The sequence below is a fragment of the Amblyomma mixtum genome, chromosome 5 (genome assembly GCF_055824585.1).
Source record: "Amblyomma mixtum isolate Tamu chromosome 5, ASM5582458v1, whole genome shotgun sequence".
NCBI lineage: Eukaryota > Metazoa > Arthropoda > Arachnida > Ixodida > Ixodidae > Amblyomma > Amblyomma mixtum.
In genome coordinates this window covers 14,462,269-14,484,140 of record NC_143016.1, presented here as the reverse complement: position 1 = coordinate 14,484,140, position 21,872 = coordinate 14,462,269, and the positions used below count along the sequence as shown (strand labels likewise).

The 21,872-nt window shown below is 46.5% G+C and overlaps 2 protein-coding genes across 6 annotated transcripts in view; one reads left to right on the top strand and one right to left on the bottom strand.

Annotated features, from left to right (window-relative positions):
- Positions 1-17,290, bottom strand: part of LOC149341344 (uncharacterized) — a 39,557-nt gene extending 22,267 nt beyond the window's left edge. The window contains exons 1-6 of one of the 3 annotated variants that reach the window (XM_089543405.1): positions 16,974-17,290; positions 16,704-16,835; positions 11,438-11,667; positions 10,082-10,381; positions 8,489-8,710; positions 7,095-7,475 (exon numbers count right to left, since the gene is read on the bottom strand). In XM_089543405.1, the coding sequence (XP_089399531.1) occupies positions 7,095-7,475; positions 8,489-8,710; positions 10,082-10,381; positions 11,438-11,626 (1,092 nt within the window). In that variant the 5' untranslated portion in view covers positions 11,627-11,667; positions 16,704-16,835; positions 16,974-17,290. The remainder of the gene's footprint in view (positions 1-7,094; positions 7,476-8,488; positions 8,711-10,081; positions 10,382-11,437; positions 11,668-16,703; positions 16,836-16,973) is intronic. The other 2 variants (XM_089543404.1, XM_089543403.1) reach the window with 2 other exon arrangements.
- Positions 17,291-17,573: 283 nt separating this feature from the next.
- The window catches only part of LOC149341343 (calpain-7-like), a 29,759-nt gene continuing 25,460 nt past the window's right edge, over positions 17,574-21,872 (top strand). The window contains exons 1-4 of one of the 3 annotated variants that reach the window (XM_089543400.1): positions 17,574-17,645; positions 17,732-17,880; positions 19,197-19,305; positions 20,192-20,349. In XM_089543400.1, coding sequence (XP_089399526.1) covers positions 17,773-17,880; positions 19,197-19,305; positions 20,192-20,349 — 375 coding nt within the window. In that variant the 5' untranslated portion in view covers positions 17,574-17,645; positions 17,732-17,772. Of the gene's footprint in view, positions 17,646-17,731; positions 17,982-19,196; positions 19,306-20,191; positions 20,350-21,872 lie in introns of those variants that run through there. The other 2 variants (XM_089543399.1, XM_089543401.1) reach the window with 2 other exon arrangements.

Genomic DNA, 21,872 nt, shown 5'->3' with positions numbered 1-21,872 from the left:
GCTCGACTGTATTGGAAGGCCACCACTACCCTAGCTGTCAATTTTCAGCTTTCAAAGTAAACTTGGATACTCAATATTACCATTACAATACCACATGTAACTTTATGATCGTCTCTGCTTTGCAAGCCTTTCAACATGTTGATTTCAAGTCAAGATTTCACTTTAAAATAAAAAGTAGCTTTAACATGAATGCCCTGCTCCGGCAACTCAGCAAGGGCAACAAAAGCAAAGGGAAAAGAAAATACTAGGTACAATAAATGCCCTAGAACAACTCCAGTTGTCAAGCAGTTCATTTTTAATTTCCAAATGGTTTGGTTTGGTTTATGGGGTTTAACGTCCCAAAGCGACTAAGGCTATGAGAGACGCCGTAGTGGAGGGCTCTGGAAATTTCGACCACCTGGGGTTCTTTAACGTGCACTGACATCGCACAGTACACGGGCCTCTAGAATTTCTCCTCCAAAGAAATTCTAGCCGCCGCGACCGGGATCGAACCCGCGTCTTTCGGGACAGCAGCCGAGCACCGTAACCGCTGAGCCACCGCGGCGGTTAATTTCCAAATGCATAAGTAGCATTGTTTGCAATAAATGAATAGAATAGCTATGAGTAACCTATGCTTCAAATGTAGCATGCTGAGCCATGTCTGCAAGAAGTGTTTTATGTTGAGCAGAAAGCAATAAGAAGCTGGTTGGACAAGATGACAAAAAATAAAAGAAACTCCAAAGACACCCATGTTGTCACGTAGTGGTGACTGCAGTCCGGCGAACAGGAAAGCAGCGAGAATGGCTTCGAAACGAAGCTCTTTATTTGGGCTGACTTGCGCCCGCAAAGAACTGAATCACTCGGCGGCGGTGTAGCAACAAGCGTGCTCGGTGGTCGTCAAACAGAATGCCGGCCGTCTCGGCCATGCTCTTTTTAAAGCCGATAGCAAACTTTTGAGATAAAGCTTGGAAAGTTACTAGAACAGCCTGGCATGATGCAGAATCGGCTCCGCCTGGATGCAATCAATCTAGATAAATCTAGGCGCGTCTTGCATCACAAACAAAGCGATAAAGCGGCGTGTCGGCAGCCTTGAAGCATGAACAAACAAACACTAGAAAGATTCGCGGCATTACCGCCCTCTCAAAGAAGCACTGACTCGATGCTTTAGAACATAATGCGGCTACAGAGAATTAAAAACGGATTGTGCAAAAATATACACCGAATGTGGAAACAAGGAGTCCTTTAGCGCGCATGATAGGGCTTTAGGCGGACGACATGGACTACTTCTGGTCGCATGCGGCGTCGTTGGGATGCAGTCATTTGGTCAGGGATGACTTCATAGTCCAATTCACCTAGCCGACGAAGAACCTTGTACGGGCCGAAATAGGGGCGCAAAAGCTTTTCACTCAATCCTCGGCAGCGAATGGGCGTCCAAACTGAAACTCGGTCTCCTGGCTTGTATTCCGCGTTGCGTCTTCGTAGGTTGTAGCGTCTGGCATTGGTCCGCTGCTGGTCTTTGAGCCTTAATCAGGCAAGTCTTCGGGCTTCTCCTGCGCGTTGAAGGTAGGCGGCGACGGCGACGTTACCTTCCGCGGTAACGTTGGGCAGCATGGCGTCTAGCGTGGTTGTGGCCTCCCTGCCATGGACGAGCCTAAAAGGCATCATCTAAGTGGTCTCCTGCACTGCGGTGTAGTAGGCAGACGACGACGTAAGGCAGGATGACGTCCCAGGTCTTGTGTTCGGCATCGACATACATGGCGAGCATATCGGCGATGGTTTTGTTCAGGCGTTCAGTCAGTCCGTTGGTCTGCAGATGGTATGCAGTTGTCCTCCGGTGGCTGGTTTGGCTGTAACGCAGGATGGCTTGCGTCAGTTCCGCCGTGAATGCGGTTCCTCTGTCCGTGATGAGCACATCGGGGGCATCGTGTCGAAGAAGAATGCACTCCACGAAAAATTTGGCGACTTCTGCTGCTGTTCCGTTCGGTAGGGCTTTTGCCTCGGTGTAGCGAGTCAGGTAGTCAGTTGCTATAATGATCCACTTATTTCCAGATGTTTACTTCGGGAAAGGGCCAAGCAAGTCCATGCCGATTTGCTGAAAGGGCCTTGAGGGGGGTTCAATGGGATTAAGAAATCCTACTGGATGGGTTGGAGGGGTCTTTCGTCGCTGACAATCTTGGCAGGTTTTCACATAATGTGCGACATCGGTAGACAGTCGGGGCCAGTAATACTTGTCATGAATGCGGCGGAGGGTGCGAGAAAACCCGAGATGTCCAGCTGTCAGCTCGTCTTGTGAAGCCTGAAGAACTTCTCTGCGGACTTGCAGGCATAACAAGGAGGTAGGCTGTTTTCTTCGCTGCAAAGTTTTTCTTCACGAGGACATCATTCTGTAAATAGAAGGAACACATTCCTATGAGCCAGGGGGTGAAGAAACCTTGCCTTCCAAGTACTCGATGAGGCATTTTAGGTCGGGGTCCGAGCGTTGCTGTTGCGCAAAAGAGCTGGAGCTGATGGGTCCCAGGAAGGCGTCCTCATCGTCGTCCGTTGGCGGTGCATCTACAGGGGCTCGTGACAGGCAGTTGGCGTCAGAGTGCTTGCGTCCGGACTTGTGAACGATGGTGACGTCAAACTCCTGGAGGTGCAGGCTCCACCGTGTGAGGCGGCCGGAGGGATCCTTCAAACTGGCAAGCCAGCACAGCGCGTGGTGATCGCTGACCACCTTGAATGGTCGTCCGTACAGGTAGGGGCGGAATTTCGATGTAGCCCAAATGATGGCAAGGCACTCCTCCTCGGTTGTCGAATAATTAGCCTCGGCTTTGGACAGGGAACGGCTAGTTTTCTGAACGAGGACAGCGCCTAGGCCCACACTACTTGCGTCGGTATGAATTTCAGTCTCGGCGTTTTCATCGAAGCGCGCGAGGATCGGTGGGGACTGCAAACGACGCTGAAGTTCCTTGAAGGATTCCACTTGAGGCGCTTCCCATTTAAATGGCACGTCTGCCTTTGTCAGGTGGGTCAGTGGCTCAGCGATGCGCGAAAAGTTCTTCACAAATCGTCGGTAATATGTGCACAGTCCGAGGAATCTGCGCACAGCTTTCTTATCAGCCGGTGGCGGAAACATTGCGATAGCAGCTGTTTTTTGTGGGTCTGGCCGTACTCCCTCCTCGCTAACAATGTGGCCTAGAAACAGCAGCTCTTCATAGGCAAAGTGGCACTTCTCTGCTTTCAAAGTTAGGCCGGACGATTTGATTGCCTCTAGTACTGTTCGAAGCCTTTTTAGGTGTTCCTCAAAGTTCGAGACGAAGACAACGACGTCATCTAAATATACCAGACAAATCTGCCATTTCAGGCCTGCCAGCACTGTATCCATTACTCGCTGAAATGTCGCTGGTGCAGAACAGAGACCAAACGGCATCACCTTGAACTCGAAGACGCCATCTGGAGTGATGAATGCGGTCTTCTAGCGATCTCTTTCATCGACCTCAATTTGCCAGTAGCCACTCTTGAGGTCCATCGATGAGTAATACTTAGCGTTGCAGAGCCGGTCCAGTGTGTCGTCTATGCGGGGGAGGGGGTAGGCGTCCTTTGTGATGTTGTTCAAACGGTGGTAATCAACGCAGAATCGAAGTGTGCCATCTTTCTCTCTCACTAGAACAACTGGTGCGGCCCGGGGCTCTTTGAAGCTTGGATGACGTCGTCACGAAGCATTTCTTCCATTTGGTCCCGGATGGCTTGTCGTTCTTGCGGCGACACTCGGTAGGGGCTTTGGCAGAGAGGTCTGGCGTGCTGGTCGGTTATAATGCGATGCTTGGCAATCTGCGTTTGTCGGACCTTCGGCGATGACGAGAAGCACTCACTGTAGCTTCGAAGAAGATTGCAGCTATGGCCTTGTCTGTTCCGGGGCAGGGCTGGGTTTATGTCGAAAGTGGGTGAGTTCTCTTGGTCAGGCGAATCTTCTATGGATGGGTTAAAGAGGGCGAAGAAGTCTCATACATCGGATATTTCGTTGAGGAATGCAATCGTCGTTCCTCTGTTAACGTGCAGGTATTCTTCGCTGAAGTTAGTCAGCAGTACTTCGGCTTGTCCTTTACGGAAATATGCGATGCCTCTTGCGATGCCGATTCCTTGGTCAAGAAGCAACTGCATGTTCCCCTCGATAATGGCTCCAGTATTATTCGCTTCCGTGGCGCCTACGGTGATGATGACGCTTGAGTGGGGTGGGACACTCACTTGTTCCACCAGGACACAAAGCGCAACGTGATGTTCCGGAGTTCTGATCGATGGGATGGCCTCGTCCGTGGAAAGTGTGATCATCTTGGATCGCAGGTCGATGATCGCCTGATGCTCATTGAGGAAATCCATGCCCAAGATCACTTCGCGGGAAGATTGCCGTAGCACTACGAAGGTTGCGGGATAGGTATGTCCCTTGAGAGTCACTCGCGCTATGCATCATCCTGATGGCATAATGAGGTGGCCCCCTGCGATGCGAATTTGCGGGCCATCCCAAGCGGTTGTTACTTTCCTCAGCTGTGCAGTGAATGATCCATTCATCACCGAATAATCGGCTCCTGTGTCGACTAGAGCGGTAACTTTCCGCCCGTCGATAACCACTTCTAAGTCGGATGTCCTGGCTCTGTAGTTGCACGTCGTCCTCGGCGTCGGGTCACGGCTTCGTTGGGTATGTGAATCGTGGGTGGGGTGTGTGGTCGAAGCTTTTCTTGATAGAGGCGTCGTTTTGAAGGTGTTTCGCGTTGTGGTCGAGGTTGACGTATGCGGCGTCGGCGTAGTGGGTGCGGCGTTTTCATACAGCGCGGTCGCTGGAGGATCTTCGTCGTTTCCTCGGCAAGCAACCTGACCTCCACAGGTTGCTTTGTTTTAGTTTCCCCTACGGGGGCTAGGGGACCTTCCTCGGAGAGCCGCGGCGTAGGTGCGGCCCGGTGATGCAAAACATGCGGTGGACGGCGATGGGGAGCGGGGAAGATGGCTTGACGACACGTACTCCCCTCTGTGCAGGTAGTCATCGATTTCCCGTGGTCGCTGGCCGGGGAGCGGTCATGGGACGTCAATGGCGAAACCTCGCAGGCCAATGCGTCTGTATGGGCAGTGGCGAAGTATGTGCCCGGCAAGGCCACAATGAAAACACAGGGGGCGGTTGTCGGGAGTCAGCCACTCGTCGCATTTCCTAAAGCTGTTGCGTCGCTCGTAACGTGGGCGTGTGGGAGCTAGGGGCCGTCGTTCTTGTAGAGCTGGTGCCCGTCGAAGAGGGCTTGGGGGGTCTTGTCGAGGCGGAGGACTGCGTAGTGCTACAGCGTAGGTTATGGCTGTAGCTTCCTTTGGTGTCGTTGGTGACGGGGAGCCAAGTGCATGATGCACTTCTTCACGGATAATGTCCGTGAGCGACTCCACCTGAGTCTCCTACGTCGGCTGTGTTGGTAATGGCAGTAGCCGGCGAAGTTCTTCGCGAGCAATTTCGCGGATTAGATCTCGGAGGTTATCTCCGCTTGCAGGGGTATCTTCTGGGGGGCTTGCCGACAGCACTTCAAGTGGTCGGTTGTAGTGATGGGTCCAAATGTCAAGGGTCTTTTCGATTGTTGAAGCTTCAGCTACAAACTCTGCGACGGTTGTTGGAGGATGCCGAATCAGGCCGGCGAAGAGTTGCTCCTTCACGCCACGCATCAGGAAGGACAGCTTCTTTTCTTCAGTCATGTCAGGGTTGGCGCGCCTGAAAAGGCGTTTCGTGTCTTCCACATATGCAGTCACGGTCTCGTTTGGGCGTTGAATTCTTGACTGCAGGAGGACCTCCGCTCTTTCCTTACGTACGACGCTAGTGACCCAGGTCGTGATGGAAGATTCGCGGTTTTCAAATCATGTTCTGGAAGGGCAGTCCAATGCAAAATAAACGTTTCGAAGCTTAGCACTGTCGTCCCAGGTGTTCAGCACTGCCACACGGTCGTACATGTCCAGCCAGTTCTCTACATCTTCGTGTGGTTCTCCACGGAAAGTCGGTGGCTCACGGGGCTGGCGAAGCATGACGGGCGTTGGCTGTGCACCAGGTTCCATCGTGAGGGGCATAGCTGGATAGCAGGTCAGCACCTCCACCAGATGTCACGTAGTGGTGACTGCAGTCCGGCGAACAGGAGAGCAGCGAGAACGGCTTCCAAACGAAACTCTTTATTTGGGCTGACTTGTGCCTGCAAAGACCTGAATCACTCGGCGGCGGCGTGGCAACAAGCGTGCTCGGCGGTCGTCAAACAGAATGCCGGCCGCTCTCAGCCGTGCTCTTTTTAAAGCTGATAGTGAACTTTCGAGAAAAAGCTTGAAAAGTTACTAGAACAGTCTGGCACAAGGTAGAATTGGCTCAGCCTGGATGCGATCAATCTAGATAAATCTAGGCGCGTCTTGAATCACAAACAAAGCAATAAAGCGGCGTGTCAGCAGCCTTGAAGCATGAACCAATAAACACTAGAAAGATTCATGGCAATATGTACAAAAGTACTATGTTCTTCTTACAACCACACTGCAAGAATTCTTCACAAGATTTAAACCTCTATCAGTATCAGCCACAGATTCATCTTACATATGCATCTTTTTCATAATTCTGTGTTTTTTTTGTGTGTGTGTGTATCCTGTTTGTGGTACCAATTTTCTATGTACTAACAATGAAGCAACTAGCCAAACTCCACACCCTGTTAATTTCATACCAACTTCTGCATGTAAGGAATATGCACACATGTGTAGAAACAAGGTGTACATCTAGCTGAGAAGGTTTGTGGAACACAGGAGATGTTAAAGTGATTTCATATCTGCTACCGCCTTCGCATGAGCAGCCTACAGCTAAGAGGTGTACTGCTGTAGTTGCAGACCAAGCACGGAGTACACCTTAAAAATGCAACATGTATTTGTTGCCTCAGATGACACTCAGTTTTAGAGTGACAGTTGAACAGGGAGCTTCTTGTAGTGTAAACAGCATTGCAAAGTATGTGTCATAACTGAAAATTTTTGCCTTCACACACTGACTGATGAGTCTGGGAGTATACCTCACTGCTTTCATGGGTATTTACACCGACAGCACAAGCAGTTCAACGAAACACGAGACAGATTTATTCCGTGGGACCTACCCTGTCTGTAGCAGACTGATAGGCTGTCGCTAAGCGGCTGCCCCGAGCAAAGTAGAACTTGCTGTTGCCATTGTGTTGCACGGGCTCCTCATTGTCACGTTCTCGTGGCAGAGAAGAGGAGGTGGGCTGGTTCACAGCGGGACGGCTTCGAGAGCCCGTGAAGGACTGGTGTAGGCTGTCGCGACTGCTGGACAGCAGGTCCTCTCGGCTGGAAGACAACAAACTGTCGCGGCTGGACGACAGAAGGCTGTCCTGGCTTGACGACAGCAGACTGCCTTGGATGGTGGGCTTCTTTTTGGCAGGTGGGAGTGGTGGAGGACCCTTGCGTTGGGAGACCCGTGGCGAGGCCGACCGTGGAGCTGGGTTGGCAGGATCCCGCTCCTGAGGAAGAGAGAGCAGCCACGTTACAGCATGATCAGCCAGCCAGCCTTGCTAGGGCTGGCTGGTGGTGCAGCATGTAGTGATCAAAGGCTCTCCAACCCACAGAATGCTGCTCTTTTACCAGCTTTGTTTAAAAAGTTTGTTACCCTGAGTCTTCAAAATTTATTAACACTCAGTTTATTAAGCCTCACTGCTACATTACAGCTAAGCCCACTCATAAAAGACGTGACCATCACTTGACATTTGTGACTCTCACAACACACAGCCGGCCAGTGGCACCGAGTTTCAGATGAAATGAGCATCTACAGATGCCAGTCTCTCTTGCAGCTGTTAAAGCAAATTCACAGGCACCATTAAATTGCCACAGGAAGCTACGACCATTACTGTGCATATGATCTGAGAGGACCTTAATGTCCCTTGTCCTCCACACACAGGCCACAAAGGAGGCACTACATCCCTTTTTATGACATGTCATAAAAACGTGATGATATCATAGTGCTCCTAGCAGACACAGAGCACATAATCTCTTCTAGAGCTTAAGTGCACTCATAAGTTGCAGCAGTCATGCAAGTTACGACCTGCATTTTGTGCCTTATGACTGAAGCTTGCACACTGGTCTAGACGAGGTGCAAATGCTTGTGCAAAACATGAACTAAAACTACACTGGACTGATTGCGATGCAATGTAGTGTACCACACAAAACCACATAAATGCAGGTCAGCTTTGTACATTCAACACTGGACAATTTGAACATGAAGGGAACTAAGAATTTGTTCAAACTGTGAGAGTTCAAATAAACCGTGTGTTAGAATTAAGAGAGTTCACACTAATGAGTTCACTGTAGCAGTCTTTTGAATTATACTCAGCACGGTTAGTAAGGACTTCAAAATATGTCAAACAAATGCCTCATGACTGTTGGGTTTATACAAGCGGGCTACTCTACGTATAGAAATAAGTCACAATACAGTTAGCTGATCATGCGCACATGTCGTATATAGAGCAGAGCTACGTACGTGGCAGGCAGGCAGCTCCCCTCGGCGCCTGGGAGGCTTCCACGAACGCTGTCCCGTGTGGAAGTTGTAATAGAATTTTCGACCAATGTGCCGGGCATCGTACTCGGCCCAGTGGTCACTCAGAAAACGCAATGGCTGCTCATCAGGCGATGGGTGAGGCGGGCTTGGAGGGCATGGCAGCGGTGGGAAGTTGACATAGATTGGTGACCCCCTATCGTGCTTCTGCAAGAGGCACACATGCCACAATCAAACTGGGAACACAAGGCCGGAGTTCATAGTGGCTATATTCCCTTGAATGCAGGCGAGTGTTTACCTGCATTTTTCCTATCACCTTATTCCAAGCACTGATCCAACTTATCAAATATTGGTCAATTTCAACCCACTTTTCATGTCACTCAACTATACCGTATTGTGCGTTTTTATCGTAAAGACTTTCAAAATTTTTCTTACCTCAACCGCTGGCTCCTTTGCGGTGAAACTGCACACAGAGCTTGCGTATTATGGTAACTTTTGTATCGTAGCAAGTTTTACAACGGTACTTACTTAGTTGAGCCGTGCATGATGCAAAAGCGCAATCGTGTGCGTCGAGATCGGCGTACCGAAGCCCAAAACACCGAGTTTTTGCTGAAGGGCGGCAGTAGCGCCATCTGTCTTCCACAACGAAATTAAACAAAGAGAACACAGCTCAGGACTTCGCGACGTCGTCCTCCGACGCTTTAGGAGAGCCACGAAAGCAGACGATATAAGCTGAATTGAATAAAATCAGTGGACGAAAAACAGACGTCAAACAATATTCTTTTAATGGCAAAGCATCGTTAAAATAGTTGATTCTGGCATTTTTTCCGCTCAGTTGGCCGAAAATGTTCGAAGCGCTTCAGTTGAAGCAGACGAAAAGGCCCCCGCGCTCCTTGCAACGCTCGCCTTGTGACGCTTTTCACTGCAGACGACAGATGGCGCTACTGCCGCCCTTCAGCAAAAAAACGGTGTTTTGGGCTTCGGTATGCCGATCTCGACGCACACGATTGCGCTTTTGCATCATGCACGGCTGAACTAAGTAAGTACCGTTGTAAAACTTGCTACGATACAAAAGTTACCATAATACGCAAGCTCTGTATGCAGTTTCACCGCGAACGAGCCAGCGGTTGAGGTAAGAAAAATTTTGAAAGTCTTTACAATAAAAACGCACAATACGGTACATTGGAAGATATCTGTTAGCAATGAAAGTGACAGCACTTAGGTTAAATTAAACAAGGAGCCCATTGGTTTTTCTTTCCACAACTACTGAACTGCATTAGTGCAGCCAGGTCTGCCATGTTGCTTAGTCCCACAGCCAGACATGCACTCATTTGGGCAAGCAGCTTTCAATTGCTATAGTATATGGTCGATAAGCCAACAGATTGTCTCTTTAATACAATACCGGCTCTTGGCCACAATGTTCATAAGCCCACATTCCTGCCCACCTTTAAATTCCACAACTTTCATGTAACAAGGCAAACACATGCTGGAATTAAATCTCAATTTCAGCTGAACAGCGTGTGACAATGAATCTGTTGTTCCTTGCCAAGCAAAAAAGCCAAGACTGGCAGAACTCACATATTGGTGAGATGATGATTTGGAAAAGGCAGCTGCTTTGGCTGTCTCAGTGCTGGAGGCCTGCTCATTGTCCGAGTAGTCAACCTCAGGCTCTTCCAAGGACTCACATGAGCGTGAGGCAGGGCTTGCTGTACCTGTAGGTGAATCCAAGGCATCACTTGGTGAAGCACTCAGGCTACGCGTCTGCCACCGGTCCTCCGCATGATTCAGCGATGAACACGAAGGTCGATGTTGCTGCTGCAAGCCGGACTGCATGTCCAAGGGCTCGCCACCGACATTTGCAGGGGCTGCCTTGTTGACCTGCATTGCAGGGTATCAGAAAATTAACTGCAATACATCGTGTGGAGGAAACATACATAACGCTTAAGACAACCAGCGTTCATGCCCAAAGAGTATAAGTAGTATGCAATGAGTTAGAAATTTTGAGACCACCAACATAGTGAGCTAGGCTTTGGTTTGGTTTATTGGGGTTTAACGTCCCAAAGCAACTCAGGCTATGAGGGACGCCATAGTGAAGGGCTCCGGAAATTTCGACCACCTGGGGTTCTTTAACGTGCACTGACATCGCACAGTACACGAGCCTCTAGAATTTCGCCTTCATCGAAATTCAGCCGCCGCAGCCAGAATCGAACCCGCGCCTTTCGGGTCAGCAGCCGAGCGCCGTAACCACTGAGCCACCGCGGCGGGGTGAGCTAGGCTAGGCTAGGCTTTCCTCAACAGTACTAAATTGCTTAATTGCAACCTACAACATCCAAGGAACAGGTTAGGCACTTACCACGGATGCCCCCGGCATTATTAAGGTTCTTAATTTTTCTTTGTAGAATTTTTTTTTTTTTCACAAAGCCCATTTTCTACAAAACCCTTTAAAGCCTGCCCTTTTCCTCCCAGAATATCATTTATACAGCTTGAATCTTTTTTTCAAACAACACGATCAGTCCTATTCAGTTGATGTGAACTCTTTCTTTTCTTTCCTCTTTTAAAGAGTTTCATTCTCAATTCTCTTTCTTTGCAGTGTGGCACGACCACTTGCTCTTCAGTAAAAAGTATTTTCACCCTGCGCTTGCTACTCAAGTTTAGATGCCATGCCATCACTACTAAACATGATGCTGACACTAAACGCTACCTCGCAAGAAATGTCTCCTTCAAACATACTTAGTTTCATATTTCGTGCACATAATTTGCCAACCTTTTACATCTGATTAAATAATGTGAATGTGTCTTCAATTACAGGTGCAGGCATGCCTCAGTACCCCGGAGCACAGTGCGCACCGTTCCGAAGCTGCCTGATGAAAGAAGACAACTGGGACATTTGCAAAGCACTGGCATGCTCTCTGCAATATTATCGGAAGGCCTTGCCTGCGGAAGGCTCTTGGCCAGTGACTTGACAGATGCATAGACACCCTCCCCTGGTTCGGTCTGCCGTGTGGCTGCATGCCGACTGGAGCCAGTCAGCCGCCACCACAGGCTGCTGCTTTTGTCCAGTGGGTCAACCTGTCGTCCACTTGCCTGGACGAACTCTGGCAGCACCCGGGTCTGCTCGCACATGCTTCAGCTTGCATCATCTACGGCTTGATTCGCTCATCACCCTGCAACGTTAACGCACAATCCGTGAGTGCTCTCTCTAACACTGCACTCTACCTTCTTTTTTGCTTCAGTGAAACTAAGGCAGAACTAACTTGCAGAGCTAACCGTCTACCTCTTCTCACAATAGCAGCAAAATGCAAATGCCTTCAATGTGCCAGCATTACACTCAGTCGTGCATGTGGTGGGACAGGTACTCATCTGCCTTCCCTATCACATTTTTCATATCTGGCACAGGAAACTGCCAAGTTTCTCTTCACCAGAGTGCACAAACTTTGGTACGCTAGTTCCTTGATCCGTAGAGTTCATTAAATCAAGGCTTACTAGTGGTCACTTAACTTTTTCTTCTGCATACAAAGCCTGAATACGCCCATCTACTTTGTCAATGAAAGAGAACCAATTGCGTACAAGATATCAAATCCCACTTCTCTCTTTCCTACTTCGAAGGGGAATAGAACCTCTATTCATAAATTTAAAGGTGATGCACACAGGATGTCACGAGGGCTTGGTTCACAAGTTATCCGCTGCCTTCTAATTCATAATAGTAACAAGCAATACGGCCACTGATAATTCACAGTGTTATCTAGCGTAATATAGGTTTGCCAAAAAGACTAAGCACAGCCGCCTAACAATCGTGTGTGTTACTGCTGTACGATGTGCACAGGCAAGCCATTCACAATGTCTAATGACACTGCATCTCTTGCACTGCGTTAGTAGGACAGCAGCAGTTGTGCACTCCATCCTACTGTTCAGCTGCTGCACTGCAGTGCCATGTACCATGCTTGACAGGTCTATACAGGTACCTGTCTATTCATTGTGCAGCAGGTTGGTGCAAACAAAACATGCATTCATGCAGATGCAATGCAATAGCATCAGAAGGCTTTGGTTGTTTTTCCACATTTGGCACAAATGGAACACACTCTTACCCACTGAAAAGCTAAGCTGGCTTAGTTTTCAGCATGCTGACACAGCCAAAAGCGTGCTGACTAGGCTAGTTGGCACATGACACAAAAAATGGAAACAATAAGAAAATAGAACAGAGGGATGACACACAGAGACCATCAAGGACTTAGTGCCCAGGACCAAGTTAATGAATGACTACGCATGAGAAGCAGGCTTCTTTATTTGTCCTCTAGATAAATGCAATCTTTTGCTAGGAACTTCTATGAAATGCTGGCAGGTAGCGCGCAAAGAATTAATCAAATAGCAATATACAACCTGCTGTAAGCTCAAAAAAGCTTTATTGCACTAATGTGCAGGTGGTAATGTATAAACTACCTGCACTCCATTTGTATACTGCTTCTTAAACATTTTTGTTCAGCAGGCTGCGATAAAATATGCAGTTTTCAGCCAGTTAAAAAAGTGCGCTGTTAGAAAGCAAGATAATTTTAATTGCGAGAAAGCTCTTGTGCTCGGGTAAATTCAAGACGCAGCAAGTTGCAAGTTGACTAAAATTCTGAATTACTTTAAAAGGAAGCACGAAAATTTAAGCCTGGTTGTGAGAATTTGTACTTGTGTGCACTGTTATGTTTGGAAAACATCCACTGATTTGTTAAAGAACTGCTGAAGTGAAAAACAGTCACAGTGAGGATCTGCCACATTGTACACATTCAGCTCACAATGTACACATCCAGCTTCAATGTAGAGAAGAAAGACTTTGATAGCTTCCAAGTGAAAGTACCATCAGCATCAAATGAAATGTGAACGAGATAACTGCAATGCAAAAAAAAAAAAAAATCGGCTGGGGACAAAACACAAGCTGGGTCCATTAGCACTTCCACGCAGTGGTCTTTGCACCGTCAAAATGAAAATAATGTGCGCTCATAATAAATCAACCTCAGATAAAGTTTTTTTGTTTTCAGTGTTCCCATTTCAAATGTCTTGTTCAGTGTTTCATTTGACGCTGACAGTACAAAACAAATAGATATCAACCCTTAAGATAATTTTGTGGCTGCACGACACCATATTTAGCAGTCATAGACTGTTTTTCACTTAAAACTTGTTTTGTTTGTTATTAAACGTGGCACCGGTTTAAGCAAAAGACAAAGACACAGAAGAGGAACATGAGACAAGCGCTGGTGCCAAATTTAATAAAGAATCACCAACTTGCCCAACTTTCTGCATTACTTGTTGTTTGGTTTGGTTAGGGGCTTAACGTCCCAAAGCGCCTCAGGCTATGAGGGATGCCATAGTAGTGGGCTCCAATAATTTCGACCACTTGGGGTTCTTTAATGTGCTCTGACACTGCACAGTACACGGGCCTACAGCATTTCACTTCCATCGAAATGTGACCACTGCGGCCAGGGATCGAACCCGCATCTTTTGGGTCAGCAGCCGAGCACCACAACAACTGATTCATCACAGATGCATTTCAAGCTTGTATTCCAAAGGATGATGTATGCATTAAACAGGAAGCGATTCCACTAAGAGAACAATAATAAATGCAATGTACTTACTCCCTTTTCATTAAAATGATGACATAAAAGGAAATGAGCAGGTTTATAAGTGTGCGTTTTTGTTTATGCCTTCACAGGAATTAAGGTTTGCCTCCAAGAAACAATGCAGTTTATGAAGTCAATCTTTTTGTCTGGCTTAAAATTGGTAAAAAGTAAAGTGACCTCATAAAAGTTGCAAAAGAAGAAAAATGTATGGTCTAGTTTTGAAGTATTCCAGAGATGCCTACCTACTGTTGAACGAATGAGCAGACAGCATGAGAAAGTCCAGTGATATTAAAGAAATATCACCCCTCAAAAAGGCCTTGTACTAATAAAAACTGAACTGCCAAATATAAACATATATTTTTCTGTTTGAACTCCATGGAGGCACGACTACTTATAAACAATGCAAAACCATGAAGTGCTAAGTAAAAAACCAGTTCAGAAAGGTAAACATGAACAAAAAAAAGTGTGGTTGCCCAACCCTATTAAATGGTGTAGAAAATACCACTTACATTCAATACGAACGGCATAATTTTACTGCAAGCGCTGTACCCTCATACCGAGGTAATGATAAGCTGAACTATGATTGCTTGCTAAGGGTGATGACTAGCTATACCATCATTTTGCCTGCATAACGGGTTGTGCATTGTTTTAAAGGAAACCAAGGCATTTACTGTTGTGAAATTGATGCCAAGCTGAAAACCCTAAACTACAGGTTGATTATCAAGAGTTCAAATGGGCTGTTATGTTGCAACAAATCAGCCTGAGCCACACAAAAGGTCTTTTGAATCAAAAACCAATGCTTAGGGTAAAGGAGGTGTTAATGAGTAGGTTCAAAAGACATGAAAGCTTTTTCAATCTAGTTTCAACATTACAAGAAATCTTCCTTGGACTTGTCATTTAAGTATAAGCTTTTGTTTTAGTTACAACAATGCCACAGCATAATGTTATGTTCACACAAGACTTAAGCTTTTTCAGCAGGAGATGGCAGTGCTCGGAGGGCTGGCAGCAAACAATACTTAATCCAACAATCTGTCGTGTCCTAGAGCTTGAAGGAAGGCTTTTTGAAGGACTAGTTGGTACATATTCATATTTGATAGGTTGTGCACTAAAAAGACGTTCACAGGAAAAAGGACAGAGAGGACAGGAAAGAAGCGCTTCTTTCCTGTCGTCTCTGTCCTTTTTCCTGTGAATATCTTTTTAGCGCACAACCTATCAAATAAGAGCTTGAACAGTTGTGTTGTGGCACCAAATCAAAGCCATATGTTACTAAGCCAGCATCCTTCCTAGTCCTACAAAATGCATCAGCAGTTGTGTACCACTTTAAGCAATGAACATACAATCCTGCCAGCTGACGCAAATGTACGCACACATACACAAAATGAAAGAAATGCTTGCTTCCCTGACATTTCAAAATGCGAGTGTTGCCCAAGTAAAAAACACCAGTTCTAAACAGCTAAACCTGTTATTGATGGCTTTCGAAGATGGCTGCAACATATGATGTACACGTCGTGCGAGTTGAAGTAAAATGAAGAACACATGACAAAGCAATGTGACCTTTCACCTTTCTTTCCTTGTAATATGGCAAGCCAAAATGCTTCCGATAAAATAAACTCACTTCATTTTATTCATTCATATGCACGCATTTAACTGCAAAATATATGCAATGTATAGTGTGATCTATGAGTGCAGTTACCAAAAAATAAGGATATGTACTAATGCATTCAAGAGTTTTTCTAGGTATCAGGCACATGCTTTATAGTGCAGTGAATCACATGTATGTTGCAGAAGTGTGCCAGAACAAGATGCTACAATGCAACTAACAAAAAGTTCACACCCAGCAACTAAATACGAAGCTACAAAAACATGCATAATGGTGACACATAACGTATACTAGTGCCAGGTAAAACACCAGTCAACGCAAAAGCCAAAAGGAGCGCTTGCGAAAAAATAAATATTTGGCGCAACACAACGAACGTCTGCATATTGTGCCATAACCTCAGACAACTCACCACTAAACTTCCATTAACGACTACGGCAACATATTATGCGCGATTTAATCTGCATCATGAACTCCGACAAGCATGACGTTGCATGAACGCGAGCATTTCTCGCTCCTCACTCATGCTCACGCCCAAGTGCAGATAGCAGAGCGCTTGGCTGCTTGGGGACGCCGTCACGGAATTCCTTTTCACGCAACCTTGGCAATGCGCTCTTTCACACTCTTTCGCCCGCTTTTGACACGCGTTTTCCAAGCGGCACGAATACAATTAACACCGCCTCCGGCGTGCTCAACGCGGTTAAACGCCGAGACATGCGTGCACGCGCGCTCCACTTTCTGTCCGGCTGCTTTTCACTCGAACAACAAACCGAAACAAAGACAGCAAAAACAAGAAAAGGCTACGGCGATTCGTAATGGTCAGAAGTTTACGACGGGGTAACAGAACGCGTTCACCAGCTAGCACCAATATGCATACAGTGGCCGTCCTACATGCAAAATGATTCATCGGCCTGAAATAAACGATGGACGCTAAGTGTCCATTTAACGCCATGTGACCCAGCAACGACACTCTGAGTCAAGGCACGATAATTGATAATTCGACCTTCGTCATCTGGTTATGCGGGTCAGCTCAAAGTACGCCCAGTACTGATGTTCTTTTCCGGCGACGCCCGCGACGAAGCAAGTGGTTGCGCGCTACTTCCCGCACTTCATGAACTTGTTGCACGATCCGAGCCTGCGAACCGAGATTCAATGTCACGAGCTTCCTCTATTCAATCAAGCAGTCTGCGCCAACAGATGCGGCTAAAGCTGCGGCGACGACGAAGCGGCACGCGACGGTACGACACGAGAAGCGAAAGCAAAACAAATTCACCTCCTTCGTGGTAGCGCGGGGTACGAGGTCAATCCACAACAAAACACGACACTTCGTGACGATGGTGCCTCAGACGAAACGGGGCGCAGAGCGTTCTCACACCGCGAAGCACAGCCGCGATCAAGAGCCAGAGGAATGTAACACTGGCGTGGACACAGCTGGCATACGTTCTTTTTCGACGGCGGCAGCGCTCGGCAGCGTTAATTGTCCAAGGCGCTCGCCGCCAGCAAACTAAAGCAAGAGACACAAACGCAAAACGAACAATAAAAAAGAAAATGTTTACGCAGGACGGAAAGCTGGAGGGCTAGCGGTGCAAAATAAGTGAGTAAAGATGTGGTAAGAATTAGCAGACCTCTTTTTGTGTCTTCTTTCTTTTATTTCTTTGTTACCACAACAACGCTGCGTTTGTATTGAACATAACTAAGAGTAAAATTTTTTAACAAACTTTTTAATTAACAATAATAAAAAAATTTCGAAATATGTGTTTTTTTGCAAAGGCGGAAGCGGTTTTATAAGATAGCCGCAGGTTTAGGTTGTAGCCGTAGTTTCGTAGCAGCACTCAAGAAGTCAAGTTGGAGTTGAAGCCAATCCAAATTTTCTGCTGTTGCTGCTGTTGCCTCCTGTGAGGCCGAAGCAGCCGAAGCACCCAAGTGCCGAGGTTCGTCGCGTAGCGTGGGTGACGCCTTGTTTTCTCATGACAGCGAAACTTCGCTGACAAGTGTCAAAACTTCTGTAAATTCCTGTGCCGCCTGTTCCAGGCACAACAGTGCTTCGGCAGTCCGGGCATGAGTCAGTCGTCATGGGTGAAAGCAGAGCCCAGTTCGAACGTGATGCCGTGGAATTTGCCTCCCGGGCTGTTAAATTCGACCTCGAGGGAAACCCGGGCCCCGCTGCCTACTACTACAGGGTGCGTTTCCTGTGACAGTCCCTCTCCTCAGCCGCGACACATAAAGCAGGGCGTTTGCAAGTTGCGGCTACTATCGCTAGTGGATTGGAGCCTTGGAAACGGTTGGTAAAGTTTCCGACAAAGCGACAAATCTCTCTCCGATCATTTTGCTTGGCCGTTTTCCTCGCACTAAAGTGAACATACAAACCTGTGCTTTTATCCTAACGTTTGCATCTGTTTCCATGGTTACAGCTGTCACGACTGGACGACTGACTTCAGCGGTTTGATGTATACGCAACGGTACATATTTCGGAGATTACAGTTTTGTGCGAGGCTAAATATAAAGAATATTGATGAGAGAAAAATGAGCCGTCTATGTGTTACATTTAAATGAATGGCTAGCGCTTCAGCGACAGTGATAAAGATAGAGCAGGAATTAAGTTTTTCGGGAGCTATGGCTTGTTCTCACTGCTCAGCGTTCTCCCAGTAACTCTCGTATTTGGCTCCCTATTTTATCCTTCCGTCGTCTGCGGCAGTGCTGACGAGAACTCTATAGAATACTTCACTAGTTATTTATTTCTTTTTCAGCCAACTGCTGTTGATTTTAGTGGACGTGATGTCATATGACAATGCACATCTTTAATCTGACAGCTTGAATCACGACCTGTAGGTTGCGGCTTGCATAGTTACTTTAGCTTTTAGGAGCTGGCAGCTTTTATAAAGTCGGGATAGGCGTAAATTCTTTCGTAATGTAATTTTCTTTTTCAGATTGCCTTCTAAGTTTAGGAAAGAAAAAAAAAAAACTATGTCTGAATGTTCTAAACACACAGTTGGGATCATTTGGAAAGGTGTTTTATCTTCAAAACTTCAAAACAAATTGTTCAGTGGAATGGTCCAACAGTTCCAAAATGAACTGATAATGGTTAGAAGGTATTGCCGCTTCGCTGAGGCTTTCTTATGTGAGCATCTCTTGCACAATGCTTCGTCAATCCTAATATCGATGTACAGACCAACCAAATGGTTCATAAATAATTTTGAGCCAACTAGTTAATTTGTTTAAAATCTGGAATTGGTTTGTACAGATCTAGTGGAGCGTGTTAGGTGTGCCAGTGTGTTGATTTAGTTTGGCTTCATTCACTCCAACATGTCGTGTGCATTGCAAACAGTCATGATAGCAGTTCGAAAAAGGCGATGCATTTGTGACTGATTTTATATTTATATCTTTATTTGCACCCTGAGCGTCATTTACAAGCATGAATAAATATTTCATGTTAATGTTGTTGTGTATATGTTTCACACAACAGAAAAAAAAGTTTGTCCTTTTCCATTGCTTTTAGGAAGCTGCTCAGGCATTGCAGTCGGCAATGCTATCTGGCTCTCAGGTCGCCTGCATTTCTGACAAGGCAAATGAATATCTCAAGCGGGCCGAGGAGTTGGTGAAACTGAGTAGGTCCCAGCTTTTTACTGTTGCATGCTGTGTGCTCACATCTGTCATTCTTTTATAAGAACATTTAATTACTTTTGTAATATAGAAGTGATGTCAGATTAGTGCTGTCGAGGCTTGGTTTTTGAGATATATTTGCAGATTATAAAATAGCGCCAAAACCTGAGCTGTAAGAAGGTAGATGTGTTAAGCATTAGCTAGCCATCATTTTATTTGCTTGCTTGGTTTTTTGCATGTGTAATTTGGTAGGAGAAGATGAAGGCTGCTGTGTGGGATGAATTGCTAGCGCTTTGCTTCGTGGAAACATTGAAGAAATTTGAAGCAGGCATTTCTACTTTTTTAGAAGTAAGGGAGACTATGGATATGTTTGCCTTGTAGAAACATTCTTCTGAGGCCGATTTTTGCTGCTTTAGCAATGATTGCTATCTGGGCGTGCTAATGTTTTGGAGCTTTAAATTATTGCCTTGATAACCACCTGACTGTGCCTTGTACTTTGTTTTGCACTGCACCGTGTCAGTGTTGAATCATCAGAGAGCACGGGGGACAAACTTCTTTAAATTTTGAAGAATGCATAATACTTAAAAAGCTGTGATGCATCTGCCTTCGTGCCCTCCGACACACTTTGCTGTGAAGAGCCAGTTTCACATTGATTAATATGCTATTTCCTTCTTCCGGTTTCTATTGATGGGTTTATAGTGCATGGGTGTGTACAAAATGTAAGGAAACTGTTTATAGCATTGCATCTTTGTTTATAGCATTTGCTTTTCATTGGTTTCCTTCCTGCTGACTTTCTCGGAGCATTGTTTACTCATTTGAGAAAAAAGAAAAAGAATTGTTCGCTCTGCTGCCATTCTGATGACTGTGATGTTTTTCGTGTTATGACCGCAGCGTCGAGCACCCACCTTCCAGTCACGAGCAATGCGCAGCAGCTGCAGTTGGACAGGGCCAAGTTCCTGCTGTCACAAGCTCTGGACGAGGATGAGAGGGACAACTACCAGGATGCACTGGAGCTGTACACTCAGGCTGTCGAGCTCTGCCTGCAGGCGGTGAGGACACTGCGTTCCACCTGGGGCCGCCACTGCAGCCCCAAGGGACAACCCTACTCCCCATCCCCACCTTGCCAAGTACAGTACAGGGACCAGCTTCCTCTTTCTCTTCACTTGGCCGCTCTGCTTATGTAGCGTATTGTGAGCATCACCAGTGAAGCCAAGCTGTGCTTGACACTGCTGGCGCTCCACTCTGGGCCTCTTTTCTGTAGACCTCCTTCTTGATGGGCATCATGAAGGTGCAATGATGCTGATGTCGGCACCACACCTATTAGCACGTGTTTTCGTGCAGTCTTTTGCAGTGGAGAATGCAAAAAATTGTGCACAGAACGTAGCTTGAGCACGTGTGGCTCGCCAAATTATGCCTACCATGATATCGCTTGCCTATGTCCTCAAACATGAAGGAGATCAACAGCCTAAACAGTGAAAAATATCGCAATGGATTTGGTGCATCACTTTAACAAAGCTCAGACTTTTACAACGCAACAGTTTGGTTCGAAGCTGGGTAGCACCTTTTTCAAACGTTTCTCCCCTGAGAAATCTGGGGAATGCCTGTATTTGTTTCACAGCTGCTCGGCCCCTGGCGACACCAGCAGCCTGCCGCTGTGGCTCAGTGGTTAGAGCGCTTGGCTACTGAGCTGGAGTGCCTGGGTTCAAACCCAACCGCAGCAGCCGCGCTTTGAAGGCGACCATGTGCTGTGCGATATCAGTTCATGCTAAAGATTCCCAGATAGTTGAACTTATTCTGGAACCCTCTACTATGGCACTCCTTTCTTTTTTTCTTCTTTCACTTCTACCTTCGTCCCTCCCCTTAGGGTTGAGGCATCCACCAAAAAATGCGCCATTTCTTTTCCTCAAAAACCACTTTGACGATACCATTATTGAGCCTGGTACCATTCCCATTCGAAGTGGATGCCCTGTCTCTAGGCGACATCGGCGGCAAGACCACTTCTCCTGAAGTTCAGTATTGAAGAACCACACTGAGCCTTCTTTTTCCTGCTAATGAACCTTAAAGAATGCATTATGTATATGCTTGTGATCTTCAAGGTGTAAAGTAGCGGCAAATTTTTTTTGCTTTACCTTCCCTCCTTCCCCATTTATTTTTATTCTTTCTTTCTTTGTTTTTTAAAAGTCTGTGTGCAGCGTGTAACTGGGTGTATCCTGCTGCATTCGCACCATTTGCAGTTTGTCCGGATGCATGCTCCACCAAGAGAATTTGCAGCAAAGTGGCAGATAGCTCTGCTACTGGTGTTATTTGCAGCCCTCCTCATTTGGTTCTGGTGTTTTTTATTATTTTGGATTTGCACTATGGGCAAAAAACAACTTTGAACTTCGAAACATTATTTCTTGGTTTCATTCATCGGTATAACGAAGTAAAATGCAAACTGTGCACCTACCTTGTCACCAACAAACAATTGATGATATTTTCCTTTTAGTCTTGCTGGAAATCGAGAACACATGTGGGGTGACAGTAAAAAAAAGCCATTGCCTTTACATGTCATTGCTGCTGCTGTGCTATATAT